General features: G+C 39.0%; 1 protein-coding gene across 1 annotated transcript in view; it reads left to right on the top strand.

Moving 5' to 3' along the window:
- Positions 1–22,526, top strand: part of EDIL3 (EGF like and discoidin domains 3) — an 841,943-nt gene that overhangs the window by 404,440 nt on the left and 414,977 nt on the right. Inside the window, exon 4 of the mRNA XM_089679626.1 lies at positions 19,406–19,534. Coding sequence (XP_089535752.1) covers positions 19,406–19,534 — 129 coding nt within the window. The remainder of the gene's footprint in view (positions 1–19,405; positions 19,535–22,526) is intronic.

Below are 22,526 nucleotides of genomic sequence, written 5' to 3'. Positions count from 1 at the left end.
CAGCACTGCAGCAGGGAGGTAAGAATACACAAACAAGAAACTGCAGGCTAACTTGTGACAGCACCAAGTTACTGACAGAGAAACAGCACTCAAAATTTGCACAAGGTATTAATATATCCCACTTAAACTACACTTCCTCTACCTGCAGGCCTCTCAGTCCTGTTTCTGTGGTTGTCCTCTAGCTGGTTCTTTTTTCCATATATTCTGGGAATGTGAGAAGCTTGCTCTTCTCTGATAGGAGATATTTAATTTGTCTACTAAATTGGTCAGTAAACCAGTTAACCTGACCTAGACAAATTGCCTATTACTTAGTAATATTTCTGAGCTCACATATTTTTTGTAAAGTTCATTCACACAATTTGTGTTGCCGTGTTATTTCATTCAACTGTAAATTCACTGAGGCTTTGTTTACATAATTTCTAAAGTAGATGCTAGTATGCTAATGGCAAAAATATTTCACACTATCCATGTCTCCAAATCTTGTTTTGATGATAAATTGGGCCCCTGGGTCTCATATTGTCTTTTTGTCTCAGATTAACCACTATTGTCTATGATTCCTCCCATCTTATATTACGCCACCATTCTTATCATATACCATCTTTTTTTATATGAAAATAGTGTAACTAAATGGTGAGTTTCTCTCTACATGAGCTTTATTATGGTACCTTTAATGTTATATTCCTCTTTTTAACAGCTGTCAAGCATGTTATTTAGCGGTACTCACAGTTATATATTTATATAAATTCGGTATATGCTGTGAGTCATTTCTGTTATGTCTTTACTTAATAAAAGTTTGTAAACAAGATGCAATAGTAAACATTATGAGTAGGTGGATATGATTGGAGGCATACAGGTCTGGAATAGCTTACATAGGATAGGACTCTTAAGCACACTTTTTTATGGACCATTTTTATGCATAACTTATAGTAAATAAATTTTGTGTGTATTCCTGATTATCCAATTATTATTATACAGTATTTATATAGCGCCAAAGGGTTTGCTCAGCATTGTACAATAGCAAGGGGGACAGAACATGAGACAAGACAGAAACAATACAATACACAAGGGGTTCGAGGGCCCTGCTCTTTCGAGTTTACAATCTAGGATAGTGAAGAAACCATATGTATAATGGATTCAATGACCTGGGAAAATCATGTAGATTAGAAAATCATAGCTTCTGATCTATCTACTATCTATGGCAGATTCCATATTTTTTCAGTACAGGATTTATTTAAAAAATAAAGTGTTTAACTTCAATGTTACCCATGGGCAGAGGCAAATTGTCAAACAATCAAATTCTGAAAATGACTTATTTACTCTCTGTAAATCTATTTTAACTGCTGTCTCAGGTAATAAATGTGCGACAGCAGTTCAAAATATGTGTTCTGTGAATATGCATTGTAATTTCCCTTTAAGGGCCTCTGCTGCCTTTAGTACAGCAATCAAAAATCTTTCACATTCTGCAATAACGTCATGTTCAATACTCTTCCACTTGTGTGGCACTCACAATAATCCTAAACATTTTGCTGCTTATGCCAAGGTCAAGCTCCTTTATTAACAGAAAGCACATCATTGTAGCAATCTTTCATTACAGCTATTTCAATCTTGTCTTGGACAGTGAGTATCAGTCTTTGCCAAAACTGAAAAGAATCTAGGCTAACACCTCAGCTTTTCTTCGGAATTTACTTGATATCTTCAGTCTAAAATTCAGTTTAAAGCCAGGACTCTTCTGTCTGCTCTAGCTGGGAACCAGTACTTCAGTAGCCTGTAGGCAACCAGCCTACTAGTAAAACCAAGAAGGTCCATGTAACATATGTCCTGTTTTACTCTTGTGATCCAATTTCTAAATTATTATATTTGGTTTATGCTTTTCTTCCAGTTTTAATAAATGGTTAATGCAGCTAGAACTGTTACTTGGAGAGTTTATTCACCCAGCAGTTTTTGATTCATGGACTCAAGGAAAACACTCTGAAAATGAGTGGTGGTTATGGGAGGGTATCAGTGAGGCACTGTTCATCTTAGGTTTGCTAAAACTCACTGATATATTACACAGCACTACTGGAACAATGTTCCATGGGTACAGGAACAAATTGAACACTTACGTATGTATAAAAACTCAAAACATTGCATAAGAACTTTAGAACATTGACCAGATTTTGAAGCATGGTGTAAAAATATAAAGGTGTGGAGCTGTTTTCCTCACTCAAAGCCCATGTGACTTGCAGTTAATGAATTCCAAGATGGTTTAGAAAGAGTAGCTTAAGCACAAGCTGCTTCATATTTTAAAATTGTCAAGAAGCTCTAACAGTCCTGCTGAAATTATACAGTATCATCTAAAGCTGGCCACTTTAACGCCAAAATTGAAAAAAAAAAAGCTATTTTAAACAAATATACTATATGCAAACATGCCTATTTAATTTTTAATTTCCCTGCTTAGAAATCACAATTGTCATTCCCATTGCCCTTCCTTCTACTCCCTCCAATCTTTTAAACAAATATTTTAAACAAGCCAAATGCTTGTGTTTTGTGAACCAGGCTGCCTGAGGGCAGTCAGGTTGTGTCTGAAAATGCAACCACTTTCTGATATCTATGGATACCTTAAAACGTAATAATAACACTAGACTGTGAAAATTAAAGACTATAATTTGCATATTTATTATACTTTAATGGATCAGTCTGCTGCAATTACAGTGTTCACTTAATACTCAGGTCATGCATTTTCTTCTAAGCAGTTTCTTTTATTGGCTGAATTACAAAATGCTATTATTGCTTGCACATTGTATATATTCTTGTACGGTTCTTGTACAGAAATTACACATCAATATCATAGCAACCTGATACTTTGACCCAAAGATGCACTTTTCTATTTTAAGAGCACATACCACTGCTTATAAATCCATTAAACCATCCAGCAACATTGAAGAAGCCAAAGTGTTAGCTGCTTGATAATGTCTAATTATTGTATGGTAATTTGTGTGTAAATGTGTAATGTTATGCAGAGAATGCTTATCTGTTATCAGCTCCAGGAATGTTACAGTATAATTTAAAAGTCATTGAAGTGAACAGACCCATTACTTTTAGAGAGAGATTAATCTTCTTGACACTATTCACATAAGCATGCACGAATATGCGTTCAAAGCACAGTATTTAATTCATTCACTCATTATTATTGATTGGGCATCACTGTTTTCATTGTGTTGGGAGTTATTTAAAGATTACTGTATTATTGATCATAAGACTGAACATCTAAAACATTATTTCATCTTTACATGTAAAAAGGAAATACTTTTATGCAGCATTTTGTCTAATAGAGGCATAGGAAGGTATAATCAATCCACCTTTAAAGTAAACCTGTCACAAAACTGGGTGACACTAACTAAGCATGTGATGAAAACACATACATATAGAAGTTCTCTTTGAGTGCATGTCAAAACAAACATTTATTTATTTTTAACTTTGGATGGGTGGGTGTTGGTTAGACCATATGTAAAGTTTTTAATTGCGGCCTTCAGGGCGGACTGACAACTCATGGGGCCCCCGGGCAATAGGGGATCATGGGGCCCCTGTGTCCTTGCCCACACTCAAACCACACCCAAAAAAGCCTATGAAAGGTACCAGGGGCATCTCATGGGGCCCCCTTCTGACCCCGGGCCCTCAGGCAGTGCCCGAGTTCCCAAATGGTCAGTCCGCCCCTGGCGGCCTGTATCTCTACTGGTAATATTTAACAATATATTTGTCCTGCTGGCCCCTGTCACTGAAACAAAACGTAAGGGGGATCTGAGAATTGTCCCCAGAGCTAGAGGTGAGGGGTAATCATCCAATGAGGGCACATATTCTGATAACTACTGTTCAAAATTAAAATTCCCCTCATTTTGGTGAGATTTCCTCTCATGTCCAGAATTTACACAGCTTTTCTTAGCTTCCAGAAGCAGGGTGTGGGGATTCAATGTCATACACTGAAAAGCTCAGAAATGAGAGCTGAGATTGGTGTGGAGGAAAGATACACACCCCAACAACACAGTCTTATATAGAAACATACACAGCTGAGGCTGTACGTCACCTGCTGTGTGCTGGGAGGGCATGGGCAGGGCCATCTCCCGGGATTGTCTGGTGTTGGCATCATTGTCAAAAATAACTCATGCAGATAGCAGACCTTGTACACCTATGTACATCTATGGCCTTTGACCCCATGAGCCGGACTCCACCCTCCCCTTCATTTTGCAATTGGAGGGGCCAGTGTGATGAAAGAGTGTGTATATATATATATATATATAAAAGCATGATTTATGCTGGCCAGCTTAGCTCTGAGGAAGGGGGTGCTCCCCCGAAACACATCAGCTAGCCAGCTTGGCATGTCTACATGTGGTTTCCATTCACTGTGGTATAGCAGAGGGGTGAGAAAGGAGAGATAAATCACATTTAGTGCTTTGTATAGAAGAAAGTACACACAGGCTGTGTTCATTTATTATTTCAGAGGTTTACAACCTCTGAAATAATTAGGCTCTACATGTATAAACATATCCTTAAAAAAACTTTATGTGTGGTAAAGCAGCCAGATGTCTTTAATGACAGTCCCACCTATCTTCACTTTGCTCTTCGTCCACTTTATTTGGTAGTTCCAGGTATAATGGAACATATGTTTCCCTTTCTTCCCACCCTTCCGTTAATGTATCAGCATCAGCAATTTGATGCTCAGGCACCAAAACCACCAATGCTGCCATCTTCTTTTCCCACATCAGCAACTGGCTTTTACTTCCTGGTCCCTAAATCTGAAAATTGTGTGCACGGGGCTTAATCAATTCTATATCTAATTTTTTTGAGTTTTTGCAGATTTTTGTTAATTCATCCATAGTATATAAAGTATCTATTGCATTTTGTTATGTCATCTGTGCAGAAAAGTGCAGGAATACCTGAGATCTTTTTCTCAATTGAAATCCAATAACTTCCTGGATTGGAGAGATGAGGTTTTGCTAGGCAATAGGGAGTCATTAGCTACCTCAGCTGTCCCTTTGTAGAGGCAAAACTTGTGGGAATATCATTTTTAAACACTGCGTACAGTTTTTATGAATGGGTCTGCATAATTCAATACAATAGATAAACATTTCAGATTTCAGATCAGATTTAGAGTAGATTTTCGGGTAAAAGGTCCACCTTAACTTGAACATATTGCTGTGACCTTCATAATGCCCGCATCCACATTTAGAATATCGGACGAATGATTGTCCATTTTTTCTGCATGCTAGTTTCATATCAAAAGTGAAGAGATTACTAAAGTTGTGAAAATTCTTTAACAACAGAATAAAATTTCTGCAGAATGTATTGTATTTGTATTGTATTTTTGGATGGCTACTGTGCTGGTTAAGTGGAAATCGTTCGATCTGGTATCGTGTGATAAACATTTTTGTGCTTGTCCCTTCTATTTTTTTGGACGATTGCTGTGTACTAATGATAAGATTATCGTACGATTGCTATAAAAGCGATATTTTTTGTATGATATTCTGAACATGTATATGGGGCATAAGATTGGGTTCCAGCTGGAAAGAATTTCCTTACCTACTCCCCCAGTAACACCTGAAGTGAAAGTGAGAGCAGATATCCACAATGGGGACACGTGTAACCATAAAAACCTGATAGGATTCTAACCTGCCATGCTACCTAAAAAAAAAAGAAGAAATCTCTGTTTTCCAATGGGATAAACTTCTCGTGCTTCCTGTGTAATATTAATAGGACAGGATGTGAGGGGAACTTCTATAGTGGAAATACAGCAACAAAAAAAAACTGATAATGGTTTTGTAATTTTGAGGCCTATTTATAGCGCAGTCAATATCTATATCTTCTCTGGGCGCTGTTTACTTCTCATTGCACCTCCAAATTACAACTCATTCATAACATGTAAATTGTGGTGTGGAGCCTGTGGTGTCCTCTGAGTGCTCTTTTCAGAGAGTGGTCCATAATTGGCAGAGAAAGCAGCCACATGACTGTGGCGGGCCTCTTGACCAAGCTCTCCTCCTTTCATACATTTGTTATGTAGCACTCCTGTGCTTTATAAATCTGCCAGCAATTATTTTTTTTTTTAGAGCAGTCAGCTGCTCTAAATAGATAAATAGATATAAGTAGATATGTCAGCTGTTAGGCCATATCAACACTAAGAGTCCTATAATCAGGGCCCCTTGTGTTCTTGGTATTGGTATGTAGGATATACTAGTATTAGTTGTGACCTATATTTAACCTGTGCTGTGTATTTCATTTACACGTCTGCATGGTCCGCTTCCAGATGGAAACAATGGGAGCTCCAGCTGTAGCGCTGAAGGGATTTCTGCTGCCAGTTTGTGTGTTAATATTCTTTGTCAGCTTGCTACTATTTTCTCTCATTGCAAATTAAACTTACTTAAAAATACATGACTATCCAAAAAACTACAAACACTGGTTAAAAGGAACCTCCACCAAGGGAACATGTGAGGGTAATTGCAGATCTTTCCTTCGTAAAGTGCAAGCTGCTCGGCTAACATGCTAAGCCAGTGTCTTTAATATTTTATACATGCCGGACCAGTATGGAGATCAGGAGTTCTTACTTTTTTCTGACTTCACTGACCAGGGGTGGGCAGGAGGGGCAACTGTCCTGGGCGCAGGGTGGAGGGGGCACCGAGTTGTGAGCATGCAGGTAAATCAGTCCACAAAATATTTTAGCTGTCACACCATGGTATTCCTTGTGTTGTCAGCCCAAAAACGGAGTGGATGTGTCCTTACTTGTTGCCCGCCTCCTATTTGTAGCAGCAGCCATGCCCCTTTCCAGAGAGAAAATCTTGTTCTCTCCCAAGCTCTCTGCTCAATCTCCTGTCAGTCCAGCCAGATAGATTGGGGCTGTCAGAGAGGCAGTACAGGTGAGTGGAGTAAGAAGAGAACTGCTGTCCCGATCATTGCTTCCCACATAGCACACACCAGAGCTGTCAGAACACGGATGGAAGACTAGATCTTCTTCCCTTGCCAGTCCCCACCTTCTCTGCCTTCTTTACTGTACCTTGCTGTGCTGTAAACCTTCCCCGCATCTTGTTTACGCTCATTTACAGTTTATGCTCATATTTTTAATACGTTATCAATTAGTGGGACTTTTGAGATGCTACACACAGTAGATGTATTCCACATACACATTATATCCTATTAAAAATCATTCTTTTTTTGTTTTTTGTTTTTTTGTTCCCCTGACCTATGCTTTTATTATTGGTTATATATTTATTGATTATGTTTTACAAAAATCCAACACATCACTAACACATAATCATCTAATACTCATTACACATTCTTTTTTAATGAGATATAACATGTATGTGGTATACATCTACTGTGTGTAGCACCTGAAATGTCCCACTAATTCCTAATAAACTGTGGTGTCATTAAACAGCCCATCTCCAGCAAAGTAAAAAAAGTCCACCCTTGCAGTGCTAGGGGCAAATAGCCTCTTTCACTTACCTGACTGGAAGTTCCTGCCAGCTCCAGTGCTCCCCTCATCCACCCAAAGCCTACACACCATTACTTTCCATACAGGAACATTAAAGTGGTAGTAAACTTGTTTTTGTTATTTTTATCTATAGGTAAGATTATAATGAAGCTTAACTTGGGTAAAATGAATATCTCCTAAACATGCACTGTTTACTAGATATTCCAGCGAGTAGCAGCCAGTGACATCAGCGGTGCATGCGCTCTGAAGGAACTACATACCCGGGCCATTCCTTTAGAGTTCTGCTCCATGCCTCTGTGCACATGCACAGGAGTGACATCATCGTGGACTCAGCAGGAAGACCTCGTGAAGTTGGAAGTCCCTGTCAGTGGTGACAGCGTGCTTAATTTTTAGGTAAGTCTTTCATAATGTGCTAGTATGTGAAGCATACTAGAGCAGTCACAGCACTGGAGGAGCCTACTGGAGCAAGAAATAGGGTAACGCTGGGTACGCACAGATCAAAATCCATCTGGTTCAGCAGGGACCAGCCAAATTTTGATCTGTGTGTAGCCCTCCCTGTTAGGCAGAAGCCAATCATTAGATCAGCTTCTGCTGAACTGCTGTAAAACCTTGTTCGATCAGCAGCTTGTAGCTAGTCAGCTGCAACAATGATCAGTGTATGCTGACATGGAAGAGTCCCCACTGTCAGAATACAAAGTCCCAGTGGGGGGATCCTTGCATCCAACTTACTTGTGTAGATGCAGGAATCTGTGAATGTAGAAACTGCAGGAGGCAGACTTGTAATTTGAATGAACTGCAAGCACACTGATCAGCACACCCATAGCTCATTCACAGTGTCTTCTGCTCTGAAACTGACAGCCCGTACAGAGATATGGGCACAAAGCTGTAGGTAGTGTCTGCAGGAGCCAGATTGCAGGTTCCTGTTTTAAATAATATTAAATGCACATGTTTGTCTGCAAAAATATGTACATTTATTATTTTTTAAATAAAGGTGAGCCTAAACTTTACGTATGTATAACTTAATCCAGTGCTCCTAGACTAATTTATTTCAGGTACTTATATAGTGCCATCAATTTACGCATCGCTTTTACACATATATTGTACATTCACATCAGTCCCTAACCCTCAAGGGGTGTACAATCTAAGGTCCCTAACTCACATTCATACATGCATGCATGGGCCAATTTAGACAGGAGCCAATTAACCTACCAGCATGTCTTTGGAGTGTGGGAGGAAACCCACGCAGTTACAGGGAGAACATGCAAACTCCAGGCAGTTGGTGCCGGGGTTGGGATTCGAACCAGCGACCCTAGTACTACCAGGTGGAAGTGCTAACCATTTAGCCACTGTGCTGCCCACTAATGAGTGGGGGTACATAAATGGATGGTTTTAAGTATATATGTGAGTGTTTGTATGCATACGTGTATGTATATATGTTGGTGTGCACATAGGTATAGTGATCAGGTGATGATTGGTCATGCACAACACGGGAGTGGGGGGGGGCAGGGCTTGACATGTTCACCCTGGGCTCTGGATGACCTTGTCCTGGCATTGTCACTAATTGTGTATTTATTCCTCAGTAGCAGGATAGTGACTCAGAAAATATTAGGACAGCTGGGCAACATCCATTTTTAGAAGGAGGTAAGCAATGGCAGTTTGGATATTTATTAAGGAAAAGTAGACTCAGAGAGACTGAAAGTCTAAAAGTCCATAGTATCTGTGTGTTTTTGGTAGAGTATTGGGAGGCTAGTTGACAGAGTATGGTTTTGATAGCTAGTTTTGCCATCTAAGTCCCAATGGGGAGATTTCCCTTCACTTCTTGTCCTAATAGCACCAGGAAATTGTTGACAAGGTGAGAAAAATCCCCGCTTAAACTGGCCATGTACAGAACAAATTCTGTCCAATTCCTGCTGTCAAAATTAGTTCTGTAGGTGGTCCTGCCAGTACCACCTGGCTTAACAAAGGTCATTTTTTTAATTGATGGCCAGAAAATTTCTGGCTGAACCTACACCCAGGCAGATGGAACTGCACCAGCATATATGCTAGGTCAAGCACTGGGAATTTGTGGCACACTTTAGCATGGTTGGGGGAAATTGGGTGATTTATCTTGCTCCTATTGGAAGAGTTGGATAAATTATCCTCTATTCCCCAGTTCAAAACACAGGATTTCCCCCATTTTCTGTCTCAGTAACATTAATCACCAAGACAGATAGAGAATCTCCCTAACAGGGACACAGACAGAGTTCTAATCCATCTCCACTCTATCCTAAAAAAAAAAAAAAAAAAAAAAAAAAACTGCAGTTGCACTTTAAAGGCTAAGTTCAGCTTTGTGAAAAAATATCATAAACGCACATATTTTTGCTGGGAAAAAAAATGTGCATTTCTTTTTTTTTTTCACTGGAGCCTTGCATTAGTGATTATTGGATTGTGGGTGCAATGTCAAGCTCCTGCACAGACTGCCTAGAGCTCTCTGCCCCTACCTCTGTATGGGCAGACAATTCCTGAGTTGTAGGCAGTGTGAATGAACTATGAGTGTGGTGATCAGCATGCTTGTAGACTGGACTTGTGGTTTAATCATTCACAGATTCCTTGCAGATGGAGTCACTCACAGTCATGCTGTTTTTAAACAGTAAAAACGGCACTGTCACATCTGCTATCACAGAGAGGGAAGCTCTGGCAATGGTAGGCGGGTGCATAGGATCTAAGGGAAATAAGGGTGTAACATGCAACATGCCCCTGGAGGTGAACTTATCCTTTAAAGTAGGTATACATTGCTATTATGTGCGTGCATCATGGTCTTGCATATGTACAATGTAGTCCTAGTAAATCTTGAGCACCCATGATTGCATTCTATGTGGCTTTCATTCTTGTGAGGGTGCACTAAGTCATGTCAATGTCAACATTTTTCCTGAAGAAAAAAGTGACGAGCCCACTAAGCAATGAAATGTGAATATGTCAGGTAAAGCAGCTTGTCAAAAAAGCCATACACCATGCTGGTAATAACTATGGATACAGTTTTTTAGGCATTCCACCGCTTAGCCAGCCTTCATTCCCACACTCTATAGAAAAACACAATTGTAAGTCAATTCACCATATGGTATAACCTGTACGTCCTGTCCTTGTATGGTAAACACCAGGAAGATTTTGATTTGGTTGTCCATGTATGAATTGTGTGAATATTGAAAGCCATAGTGAATAGTCAATTTGCCTTTGATAAATCAACCATTCAAGTACATTTTGTTTACTATTTTGGGTTTATTTACTAAAATCAAATACATTGTTGGCTTTGCAATGGAATTTGCACTTTGCAAAGAGAATTTTCCCAGAGCTTAGTGAATGAAAGGAAGCTTTGCTGACTTCCATTATCCTATCATGTGCAAGCAAAAACACTGTGTTTTTTTTTACTTTCCTTGCACTTAACTAGGTATTTAGAGTATATTTTCACCGCATTCATTAAGCTAAGTGAAAATTCCCTTGCAAAGTGAACAGCCTGTTGACCTTTAGTAAATCAAAACCAGAGCCTTAAGAAACCCTGAGCAACCAACACGATTAAGGATAATTAAGTGATTATTTCTGATATTATGGAAGTGCTGTATACTTTTCACAACCTTGTTGTTCTTTTGTATTCCATTCTTGAATGATTCAGTTAGTGTTTAGTGAGCTACTGTACAAATGAAATTAGCTGATGATTTACGCTTCTGGTACACCCTGATCTGCACATCATTATCTGTATTTAAGACAAATACCCAGTGTTACTGCTGTGCTTGTAGAATGTTCACAATGGGATGAAAAAAGGTGCCTGCTGAGAAGAAGACTTGTTTTGTATGATATGGATGTCTGAAATAATGACAATGGGAAATACTGTTCTAGAAAATGTTGCTTATTACCTTTAGATCACAGCTTTAGATGTATAGATTTTTAACTATAACTGTTGTTATCAGGGTCTCTTTAAGTCTTCACGCACACTGGACGTTTTGATAACGCTGGTAATGTTAGCTGTGTAAAGTCACGATAAAAACCTGAGTTTTTTAGGCTTTTTTTAGTGTTTTTGTATTGGCGTTTAGTGGCGTTTTGCCGCATTTAGCAGCATTTTCCTGCATTTGCAGTTTTTAGCATTTTTTTGGTCAAAAAATGTCCAAAAATGCTGGTTTGCAGTGGTTTACCACATTTTTCAGCGGTTTGCAGCGTTAGAGTGTTTTTACAACCTTAATTACTCCTCTAGAAACCCACTAGTCCTGGGTTTTTTTTCCAACCAAAAAACGTCCCAGCCAAAAAACGTTGATTACAGTCTATGTGTGCATGGACACATAGGATAACATGCTGGGGGGTTTACTAGCTGTAGAAAAAAATGTCAAAAGCCAAAAACAGCAGCTGTAAAAACGTCAAGTGTGCATGAGGATTTAGACAAGTGTTGTCAGGATCATGGTAAGTTAGCAGCAGGGGCGGACTAAGCATTCAAGCACTCGGGCACTGCCTGAGGGCCCAGGGTTTGTAAGGGGCCCCATGAAATGCCCCTGGTACCTTTTATAGGCTTTTTTTGGGTGTCCTTTGACTGTGTGCAGGGACACAGGGGCCCCATGAAATGCCCCTGGTACCTTTTATAGGCTTTTTTGGGTGTGCTTTGAGTGTGGGCACGGACACAGAGGCCCCATGATCCCCTATTCCCAGGGGCCCCATGAGTTGTCAGTCTGCCCCTGGTTAGCAGTCAATGTTTTGAAATGCTTTTTAAGTGGTTCTGGAATTTAGAAGGTTCGGAGAAAAGAGCCAAATGCAAGCAAAACTTTTTTTTTATAGATTGAGAAGAAGAATCATCTTTTTAATGCTGCTTGTGTCCTCATTGGAGATTTCAGTCTCTTCCTATAAGGTCACCAGAACAGTACGAGGAAATCTCACCTACACAAACACAGATAGAATGAAGCAAGGTTGTAGAATGTGCTGCAAAATGCCAGGGAAAAAATGTCAGCCCTACTTTTGGATGCAAAATGACATCAAGGAAGTTGCAGCTTTTTAATACAGAGAATGCTTTGCTGAGCTCTTAGCTATAGTTTACATTTGCAGTTGGGGACAGTAAAAACAGATGGTTGTTTTTTTATTTGTTTTTTAAAGTTGTAATATATTGTAGGGTACCTGTGCTCAGATGTGGTGGCTGCATTGCTTTCTTTTCGTAAGCTTTGTTTTTTTTTATTTTCACCTAGTGATCCTGCCAATAACTCACCTCCTGTTGTAGGGTGACAACACTCCCTCACTGGACTGCATCGTTGTCATCCTAGGACAGGGGGTGTGTTAGGACTACAGAATGCTTCACTTTGCTACAGAAAGGGGTTTATTTACTAAAACTGGAAAGAGAAAAATCAGGTTCACTTCTGCACAGGGGCAGACTGACAACTCATGGGGCCCCTGGGCAATAGGGGATCATGGAGCCCCTGTGTCCTTGCCCACACTCAAAGCACACCCAAAAAAGACTATAAAAGGTACAAGGGGCATTTTCTGGGGCCCCTACTGGCACGGGCCCTCGGGCAGTGCCCGAGTGCTCGAATGGTCAGTCCGCCCCTGCTTCTGCATAAAAACCAATCAGCTTCCAGGTTTTATTGCCAAAGCTTAATTGAACAAGCTGAGTTTATAAGCTGATTGGTTACCATGCACAGGTGCACTAGAATCTGAGTGAACCAGCTTTAGTAAATATACCCCAGTGCATGTTAGCACAACAGAACACCTCCCCCTTTCTTCACATACCTAACAAAGGGGGAGATGTTCCATAGCTCAAAAATATGTATTGGGCAGGGCTTATGAGCCCGTCTGAGATAAACATATAGAGATAAATAGTAGCATACAAGCTCACTGGGTTTCTTGCAGGATCTATGGGTATTTATTTGCGCATTTCAAACAGATATAACAAAATGTTTTCAAATGTACAGTATACTTAACAGAGCAAGAGAGAGAAAAAAAACCTCCATATGCATACACTTTAAACACACAGGAGAAGACTTGCAACACCTGAAACTAAGAGATCAATTGACTATAGCAACCAATGAAATTCTTTGCTACAGGTAAAATCATATTAATTGTTATTATAAATTGATGATTTTTTTATTTGTAAAATATTATAATATTTTAATATGCTCTCAAATGAAAAAAAAAAGTTTATCATCATTATGCATTTTTAGAGACTTGCATTAAAAGTGTAATTTCACCTTTGAAACATGTTGCATGTTCCAACCTTTTTTTGGGTTGAACATGTAACATGGTCTAGATCCTGCTCCTCTCCTCCCGATCCCCCTTTCCCTGTGACAGCAAATGGGGGATCTTCTCCCGACATCCGTGTCACAATTTAAAAACAGCAAGGTGATGCGGGGCCCTACCAACACTTCTGCATCATTCATTCACATAATTCTGTGAATGAATTAACTACAAGTACTGTTGACCATTTCGAACAATGACTTGTAGTTCTCAATGAACACTGATGAGCTCTCTTGCAGTTTATTGATTCTTCCCGAAATTCAGTGACTATCTGTCCATACAGGAGGTACGGGCAGACAGTGTACTGACAGTCTGCAGGATCCTGGCATTGCACCCATGACCTGCCGATCATGAGTGCAATGCTTTACCGGCTCCCGTGTAAAAAAATTTAAAAAATGCACATTTTTTTAATTGCAAAAATATGCACATTTAATATTTGTTTTCTAAAAGATAGCCATACACTTCTCAATTTTCTCTATTTCAGAAAATGGGGAGAAAATTAGTTGAATCCATTTAGACTAACAGCATGACCAATTGTATTCAAGCAGCCATTACACCAATTAGGATGCAGTCAGTCTGACCAATAATTTTCCACCTGGCTCAGTTGATTTTTAAAATCTAATTTTGTCCAGCCAGGTTGTATTTGCAGGGCCATCCACATCTCAGATTTCAGATGATTCAGCAGGATTCAGCTGCAATTTGAGCTTTAAAATGGCTTAGCAACCTTATTGACTTACACTATATTGCCACAAGTATTGGGACACCCCTCCAAATCATTGGATTCAGGTATTCCAAGCACCTCCATTTCCACAGGTGTATAAAATCAAGCACCTAGGCATTCAGACTGCTTCTACAAACAGTTATGAAAGAATTGGTCGGTCCCAGGAGTTCACTGAATTCAAGAGTGGTACCGTGATAGGTTGCCACCTATGCAATAAGTCCGTATGTGAAATTTCCTTGCTACTAAATATTCCATGGTCAACTGTATTACCAAAAGTGTATTATAACAAAGTGGAAGCAACTAGGATCAACTGCAACTCAGCCACAAAGTGGTAGGCCACGTACAATGACAGAGCAGGGTCAGTGCATGCTGAAGCGCACAGTGTGCAGAAGTCTCCAACTGTCTGCAGAGTCAATAGCTAAAGACTTCCAAACTTCATGTGGCCTTCAGATTATCATGACAACAGTGCATAGAGAGCTTCATGGAATGGGTTTCCATGGCCGAGCAGCTGCATCTAAGCCTTACATTACCAAATGCAATGCAAAACATTGGATGCAGTGGTAAAGCACACTGCCACTGGACTATAGAGCAGTGAAGATGTGTTTTCTGAAGTGACAAATCACACTTCTCTGTCTGGCAATCTGATGGATGTGTCTGGGTTCAGTGGTTGCCCAGAGAATGGTACTTGCCTGACTGCATTGTGCCAAGTGTAAAGTTTGGTGGAGGGGGGATAATGGTGTGGGGTTGTTTTTCAGGGGTTGGGCTTGGCCCCTTAGTTCCAGTGAAGGGAACTCTTAAGGCGTCAGCATACCAAGACATTTTGGACAAGCAAGGTCCATAAAGACATGGGTGAGGGAGTTTGGGGTGGAGGAACTTGACTGGCCTGGACAGAGTCCTGACCTCAACCCGACAGAACACCTCCTCCTAGCGTGGAGACTGTGAGCCAGGCGTTCTCATCTGACATCAATGCCTGACCTCACAAATGTGCTTCTGGATGAATGGCCAAATATTCCCATAGACCAGGGGTGGGCAAACTTTTTGACTTGAGGGCCGCAATGGGTTCCGGGGGCCGGACCAAGAGTAGATGAATGATGTGTATGTGTCATCCATAGTAAGTATAGTAATATTCCCCCATAGTAAGCATAGTAATTAATCCCCCATATAGTAATTCATCCCCCATATAGTAATTCATCCCCCATAGTAATTCATTCCCCATAGTAATTCATCCCCCATATAGTAATTCATCCCCCATAGTAATTCATCCCCCATATAGAAATTCATCCCCCATATAGTAATTCATCCCCCATATAGTAATTCATCCCCCATAGTAATTCATCCCCCATATAGTAATTCATCCCCCATATAGTAATTCATCCCCCCTATAGTAATTCATTCCCCATATTAAGTCCCCAAGTCCCCCCTGTGTCAATTCACTTACCTTTGCTCCGCGCGTTCCTCTCGCCGTGTTCCCGCGCCGTTCCGGTGTAGCATGAAAATCTGTCTCCTATGAGGATCTGTCCCCCTCGACGTATCTGCGCATGTGCCAGTTTCAGGCATTACCAGCCGATCGGCGATCTCCGGCACATGCGCAGATACGTCGAGGGAGACAGATCCTCATAGGAGACAGATTTTCATGCTACACCGGTCTTCAGGGCGGACTGTGAGAGGAGCCTAGCGGGAGCCTAGCTCCGCGGGCCGGATTAAAAGGTCCGCCGGCCGTATACAGCCTGCGGGCCGTAGTTTGCCCATTGCTGCCATAGACACACTCCTAAACCTTGTGGGCAGCTTTCCCAGAAGAGTTGAAGCTGTTATAGCTGCAAAGGGTGGGCCAACCCACTATTGAACCCAAAGGACTAAGAATGGGATTCCATTTAAGTTTATGTGAATGTAAAGGCAGGTGTCCCAATACTTTCGACAATATAGTGTATTTATTGCCATTAGGAAGTAGCAGTATGCTGAGGCAGTCAGTCAGAATCTTGTGATAAGGGAGCGGGGCTGAGCCACGCTGTGTGTCTATGGATGCAGGCAGCATGGCTCTGGATCAAGCCTGCAGTGCCTCTGTAGGAAGCTGCTTCCTATTGGTCACATGGAGAAGCAGAGGAACCAAGAACACTGGCAGGGGAAGAGGAGAAGAGGAGGGTCAGAGCAGCTCTGTGCACTTCCATTCACAGAGTAGGTACCTTATAACATGTTTGTTATTGAAAAAAAAATACTTTACAATCACTTTAATTTTTGATCCACTCAAAACTTTTCCTAAAGAAGAAAGGATAGTGAATGTTAGCTACCAACTGCATTAGATGCTCTTTCCCTTTGGCTGAACTACAGTATTTACGCTGTGCTAAATACAGCAGCTCTGTGAGAAGCAAGTACATTATGGGTGATTGCAGGAACAGAGCTGATTATAGCACAATGCAGCTGAAGCTCCATAAAGCAGTAATTAGTTCACCTCATGATGATAATACATTCTTCATTGAGGTGCTGTACTTCAGCTAGATTATAACACATATTATCTCGTAGTTGATTCAGTTTTTTATAATATCTAAAATATATGTATTATTATTATTATACAGGATTTATATAGCGCCAATAGTTTGCTCAGCGCTTTACAATATAAAGGGAGACAATACAGCAATGATACAGTTGAATACAAAAGGGTTAGGAGGGCCCTGTTCCTTGGAGTTTATAATCTACATGTATATTTTGCTACCATAATTCAATTTAAGCCTGTAAATAGCTTGTGAACATGCAAAATCAAAATCTTTGCACAAAACGCAAAGATATTTAAAGAGAATGCTTGTAAAAATAAAGTGTTATCATAATATCTGCAAGATGATGCTTGTGCTCTTTTGTTTGAGCTCTACAAAGTTCTTGACCTGTGGCAAGAAATTCATTCTGTCTCCCACCTTAGGGAGGAGCAGGTGACATCATGCCGTAATCCCAAAGTGTGCAGGCGGCCATCTTGTTGGAGGTTTTCCCCATTGTAATGCTCAGTACTGCAGTGCACCAAGTTATGTGTACTATTTAAGCTAAGTATATGAAGTTTTAATAAAAATTGTATATTTTTTGAGGAGAACACTATATATTGTTCTTATTTTTGAGTTCCATATTATTCTTGGTCGAATCAGCATGGAAGATGGAAAAGGATTGAACTGATTGATTCTGAATGCTGGAATGAGGAGAGCTGCTCTGGCTTATGAGACCCCATTTAAAGGGGAAGATGCATATGACCTAGTATTTGTTAGGTCTAAGTATAAGACGAGAGCATAAGTTTTATGGTGATGGGATGTGCACAAATGGTGAACTAAACATTTTGAAGTCACAGTAGGAATTGTGAAGAAAGTGAATATTTTTAAGAGTTTTGCTGGCACATCCTGAGAGCAATTGCACTGTAAGAGTGTATTTAAAGTGGAACACGTGGACACTATTTGCACTTTCCTGTATCAAATGGTATTTAAAATAGAACACACAGACACTCTTGGATTTATCCTTTAATATATAGTTGCACCTTTATTATGTAAAGTAAAACACACAGATACTATGGACTTTTGTTGTTTTGGTTTATTTTGATATATATTATTTATTTAAAGGAAACACACACATATTTTTAAATTGTGATATATATTTTTACTTGTTCTCTGTTCTGTTTATGGTTATATTTTATGATATTGTCACATAGGCAAGAAAAGAAATGCTCTAAAAGAGCTGGGATTTTAAGGTGCCAGTAATAATGTAAGATAAAAAGCCATAGTTTTATTAATCTATATCAAGTATTACAACACTTGTGTATCCATAAAACATCATAAAAATATTTTCCATGAACAAAGCTTTTGATTGAAGTATTCACAACACAATGTTACTGTACGTTCTTGTGATTTAACTACACCATGAGAATCTACAGTAAAATTGTGTTGTGAAAACTTCAATCAAAAGCTTTGTTCATGGAAAATGTTGTTATGATGTTTTATGGATACACAAGTGTTTTAATACTTGGTATGGATTAACAAAAACTGTGGCTTTTTATCTAACACTGTAGTATTTTATTGGCACCTTAAAATCCCAGCTCTTTTGAAGCATTTCTTTTCTTGTCTATGGTATATCTATAGATAACATATTCTGGATTTCGGATTTCGGTACCATATTACATATGTTTTATATTTTTAAGAGTTCCTTTATTAGAGTCCCTTCTCCCTGTACCTGTGTATAGAAATATGGTATATCTATGTGATGCATTGAGCTCCCCTTTGACCAATGGTTCATGTGATGATATTATCAAATAACATTTTTTATATTGTACTGCAGAGCACTGTTTATATATATTTTTTATATCCTATACTTGCGGGAACACATGAGTGTTGTGTTAATATAATTCATTGGAGGCACTATTGGTGGAATAGAATATACAATATTTTTTTCTTTGCTATATGCCTAATAGTGCTTGTGCTTGGGTATTGTTGATCTTTTATTCCTAGTTTCTGTATGTGGTAGACCAAAAACTAGCCTTTGCATGAAATGCAGTTCAATTTGACACAAGCCAGTCCCCCACATCAAACATCATAGGAAATCCTCCTAGGAAATAATTGATTATATGATATTACATTGAAGGTTTTTAGGAAGCAAGATTCTCCAAATTAAGGACAGACGCAGTGTGTAAAAGTTGACGGCATTTCTCACATTTTCATATTCTGTCCAAAACAAGAGTAAAGTTTTGTCTGGGGTTGGGCCTCAACTTATGTGGCATGTATTTTTCTGAAATAAGAACTGCCTGTTTTGCTGCTCAGCAGGTTCAAAATTCAAAGTAAAGAGTCAAATGCCATGGGCAACTCAAACAGTTGTTATTGCAATCACCTTGGTAAATAATGCCTAATATGTAACACATTTCTTAGTGACTTGTAGTACTAAATAAACTTGCATATAATAGATTTTTATTTTCTGTGTAATTATTCACTTATGTTTATTGATGTGTGTTGCCATCTGTTTGTTTTGCATTTCAGATCTATGCAATCCAAATCCCTGTCATAATGGTGGAATATGTGAAATCAGCGAAGCATTTCGTGGTGATACGTTTATTGGATATGTCTGCAAATGTCCCCGTGGGTTTAATGGAATCCACTGCCAGCATAGTAAGTAATGTTATTGTGATTCTGTATTATTCCTAGAATTAAGAATGCTCACAATTAACCAAAAACCTTATTAAATTGTGGTATGACTTTAATGATGAGCCATACAACAAGTGGGCCCAAGTGGTCTCGGCTGCAAAAATTGTTGATGGTTGCAAGAACGCTGTTTCAGAATTTCAGAACATTTTGTAAATCTGGTATTTTTATAACTGTATACAGTAAATTACTTAGTAAAAAAAGTATTTTCATGACAAAATTACTTTCAACATGTAAATTAAGCAGAACCTCAAAAAAGGTTTGGTCATACTGCTCTTTTAAAGTCTCAGCTTTGTTAAATATGGATATGTGTAAAACCTATGATCTCTTGGAAAAAGACTGTCCGCACCAACTACAGTTCTACAAAGCATTAAATATTCCAAACTAATAAGGTAAGCTTTTTAATGCAGACTTCCAGGTCAACTGGTTAAAAGATGCTGATAGCAGCAATCTCAAGAGAAGTCTTGGTCAATAGATGTGTGATTGTGCTCTTGTCAGTTAATTACACATTACAAAGAGCAGTAGAAACTATATCTAGAACCCTTAGTTTACATTTTGTCTTTTTTAGTGCAGACACAATAAAGAAAATATTTCTTATTGGTTACATTAATTATTGTGCTATACAAAATGTTGTTTGAAGTATTTAATAAGACCTCTTTGCGTATTTTGACCCAAGAAAGTCCTAATGCTCTAAAGGGCTCTCTGGACTAATCTGCTTGGGTATTTTCTTAAGCATTTGAAAGGAGCACAAAGAGCAATTTAGAGAGATGTTTATAGAGATATGAGTAGCATTATAGTAGTGCCGGAGAAGATGCCCATACATGCACTAATAACCAAAAATAATTATGTATATAGTGCTCCAGACCTGCCCCATGACTGACTGTCCTCTCAGTAATCTATTATTATCTATATATGATACATATTATAGGTTTTCCTGGAGTGACCAGATTTTTAAACATGAGTTTGGTTAGGTGGCCCAATCTTTGTGTGTATGGCACCCAGAAAATTAGTAGTGTGACTTCCCAAACATCTGTAGAGGGACAGAGATTTAATTTCTCAGATTAAAATATACTTTATTTAAATGTTTTAATGCTAAATCATTCGTGAAATTCACCTCACTAACATAGATACCTGCAGGGATATAAAAAAAAGTGTCACACAGAGAGAAGTGCAGCTCTACAGTAAATGAAGACTGATGTGGCAAGTTTGTGCCAAATTAATGTATGTGGAGCACGACGCTTGGGTTGTTTGAAATAGAAGTATGCTCTCCTCTCCCTCTTCCGGTGCTGAAAATTATAACAGTTGCTTCTATTTAGATTATTGCCCACATATGCCACTTCACAAGTAGCATCTTCATAGAGTATTTAGATCATATCTTAACTTAGAACTGTGGTACAAGAACATGATTAATTTGGATCATGTTATCAGACATTAAAGTGTTACTAAACCCACAACAGTAAAATCAGTCTGTATATGCAGTAAAGCATGCTTGTTATACTCACTGTGGAACCTAAGGGGTTAATCCTATGCATTTTGTAAAAAGGCTTTTTGATCCTGTCTTTTCTACCCCTCCTCTTGTTCAAATGCCTATGCTGATAAGACAAACTGAACCCGTAGCCCTTCTGCACATGCTCAGCTTAGTGTTTGTTGCTAGATACGTTTTTTTTTTCTTGGGAGAGTGCATATGATGAAAGCAGGGCCAATAGGCACTTTCCAGACAGAGGTCATGGGTTCTGCATCCTCCTAGAGCAGAAATAAAACACCTCCTACAAGCTTTAACCAGTTCTCTGCTGAAGTCACAAGACTGCTTTAACTGCTGATGAGAAAAGGTATTTAGCAGTTTATATTTACTAAAATAATTGTACTCCCATGTTCTGTGTATTGTGGGAGACCAGATATAGTGTGCAGGGTCCTGGGTTTAGTAACACTTTAATAGAAACCGTTGCATGGCACTTGGAACTTGTCATATAACATTGTTAAATTGGTACATGGCAAAGGTGTCAAAGCATACTTTACAAAACTTATGTATTTTCCTTTGTTAATTCCCCACTACAAAGCATTTGTAAACCCAGAGGGTGCCAATTAGTAACTGCCCTTTATACACCTTCCTGTAACCATTGTAAAAGAAGATTCATTCAAAAATAAAAGATAATACTTTTTTTCCCCAAAGATTTATAATACAGTCTTGAATCCAACCCCCGATGAAGATTCTTTGAAACGCGTCAGTCTTTTCCCACACAGACAATTATTGCATTAGAATCAACATATATTGACATTTAAGTGGAAATATGGAGAATGTATATAGATCTGGTGATCAAACTGGAATGGGATGTCAGCTATGTTCTTATGTTAAGCATATTTTAATCATGGATGTATCAATATTAATTATTTTTAAACATAATTCTATGATGTAAATAATGCCTAAAAAGTCCCATATTTTTCAAGATGCCATAGTATGGATAGTCTGAGGGATGTTGGCATCTATGGGAAATATACCTATGACTTCCCACACAAATAGCATGATCATTTTTAGATTTATTAGCACAATTACTATCTCTTAGGTACCCAGAGCATGGGATGGATACTGGTATTGATGATTGGCTTTGCAAGAGTACTGCCATAATAAATGAAAGCAAGGCTCCCATGAGGACCTGCTTTCAATTAGGTGCTCTGATCCCTCCTGTGAGATGGTTCTACATGTGATGTAGGCATCTGAAAATATCACAGGGCATAGTAAGCCATAGAAACTGCATTTTTAAAATACAAATCTGAAGCATGTGCAATGTGGTAGCAAAACTATAGACACTGGATGAGCCCACAGGACATTGCCACCGCAAAACAGAAGTGAGTCACTACAAGGAACAACAAACATTTTCAACTGAGGCACACAGGCACACATTGGTATTGCATTTAATAAACAGCATGCAATACGTTTAAATATATATGTATATATATATAT

The sequence above is a fragment of the Staurois parvus genome, unplaced genomic scaffold, assembly GCF_062004578.1.
Source record: "Staurois parvus isolate SC_StPar_1 unplaced genomic scaffold, SC_StPar_1.0 ptg000229l, whole genome shotgun sequence".
Classification (NCBI taxonomy): Eukaryota; Metazoa; Chordata; class Amphibia; order Anura; family Ranidae; genus Staurois; species Staurois parvus.
The sequence above is the reverse complement of the archived record's forward strand: the minus strand, read 5'-3'. Positions and strand labels throughout refer to the sequence as shown.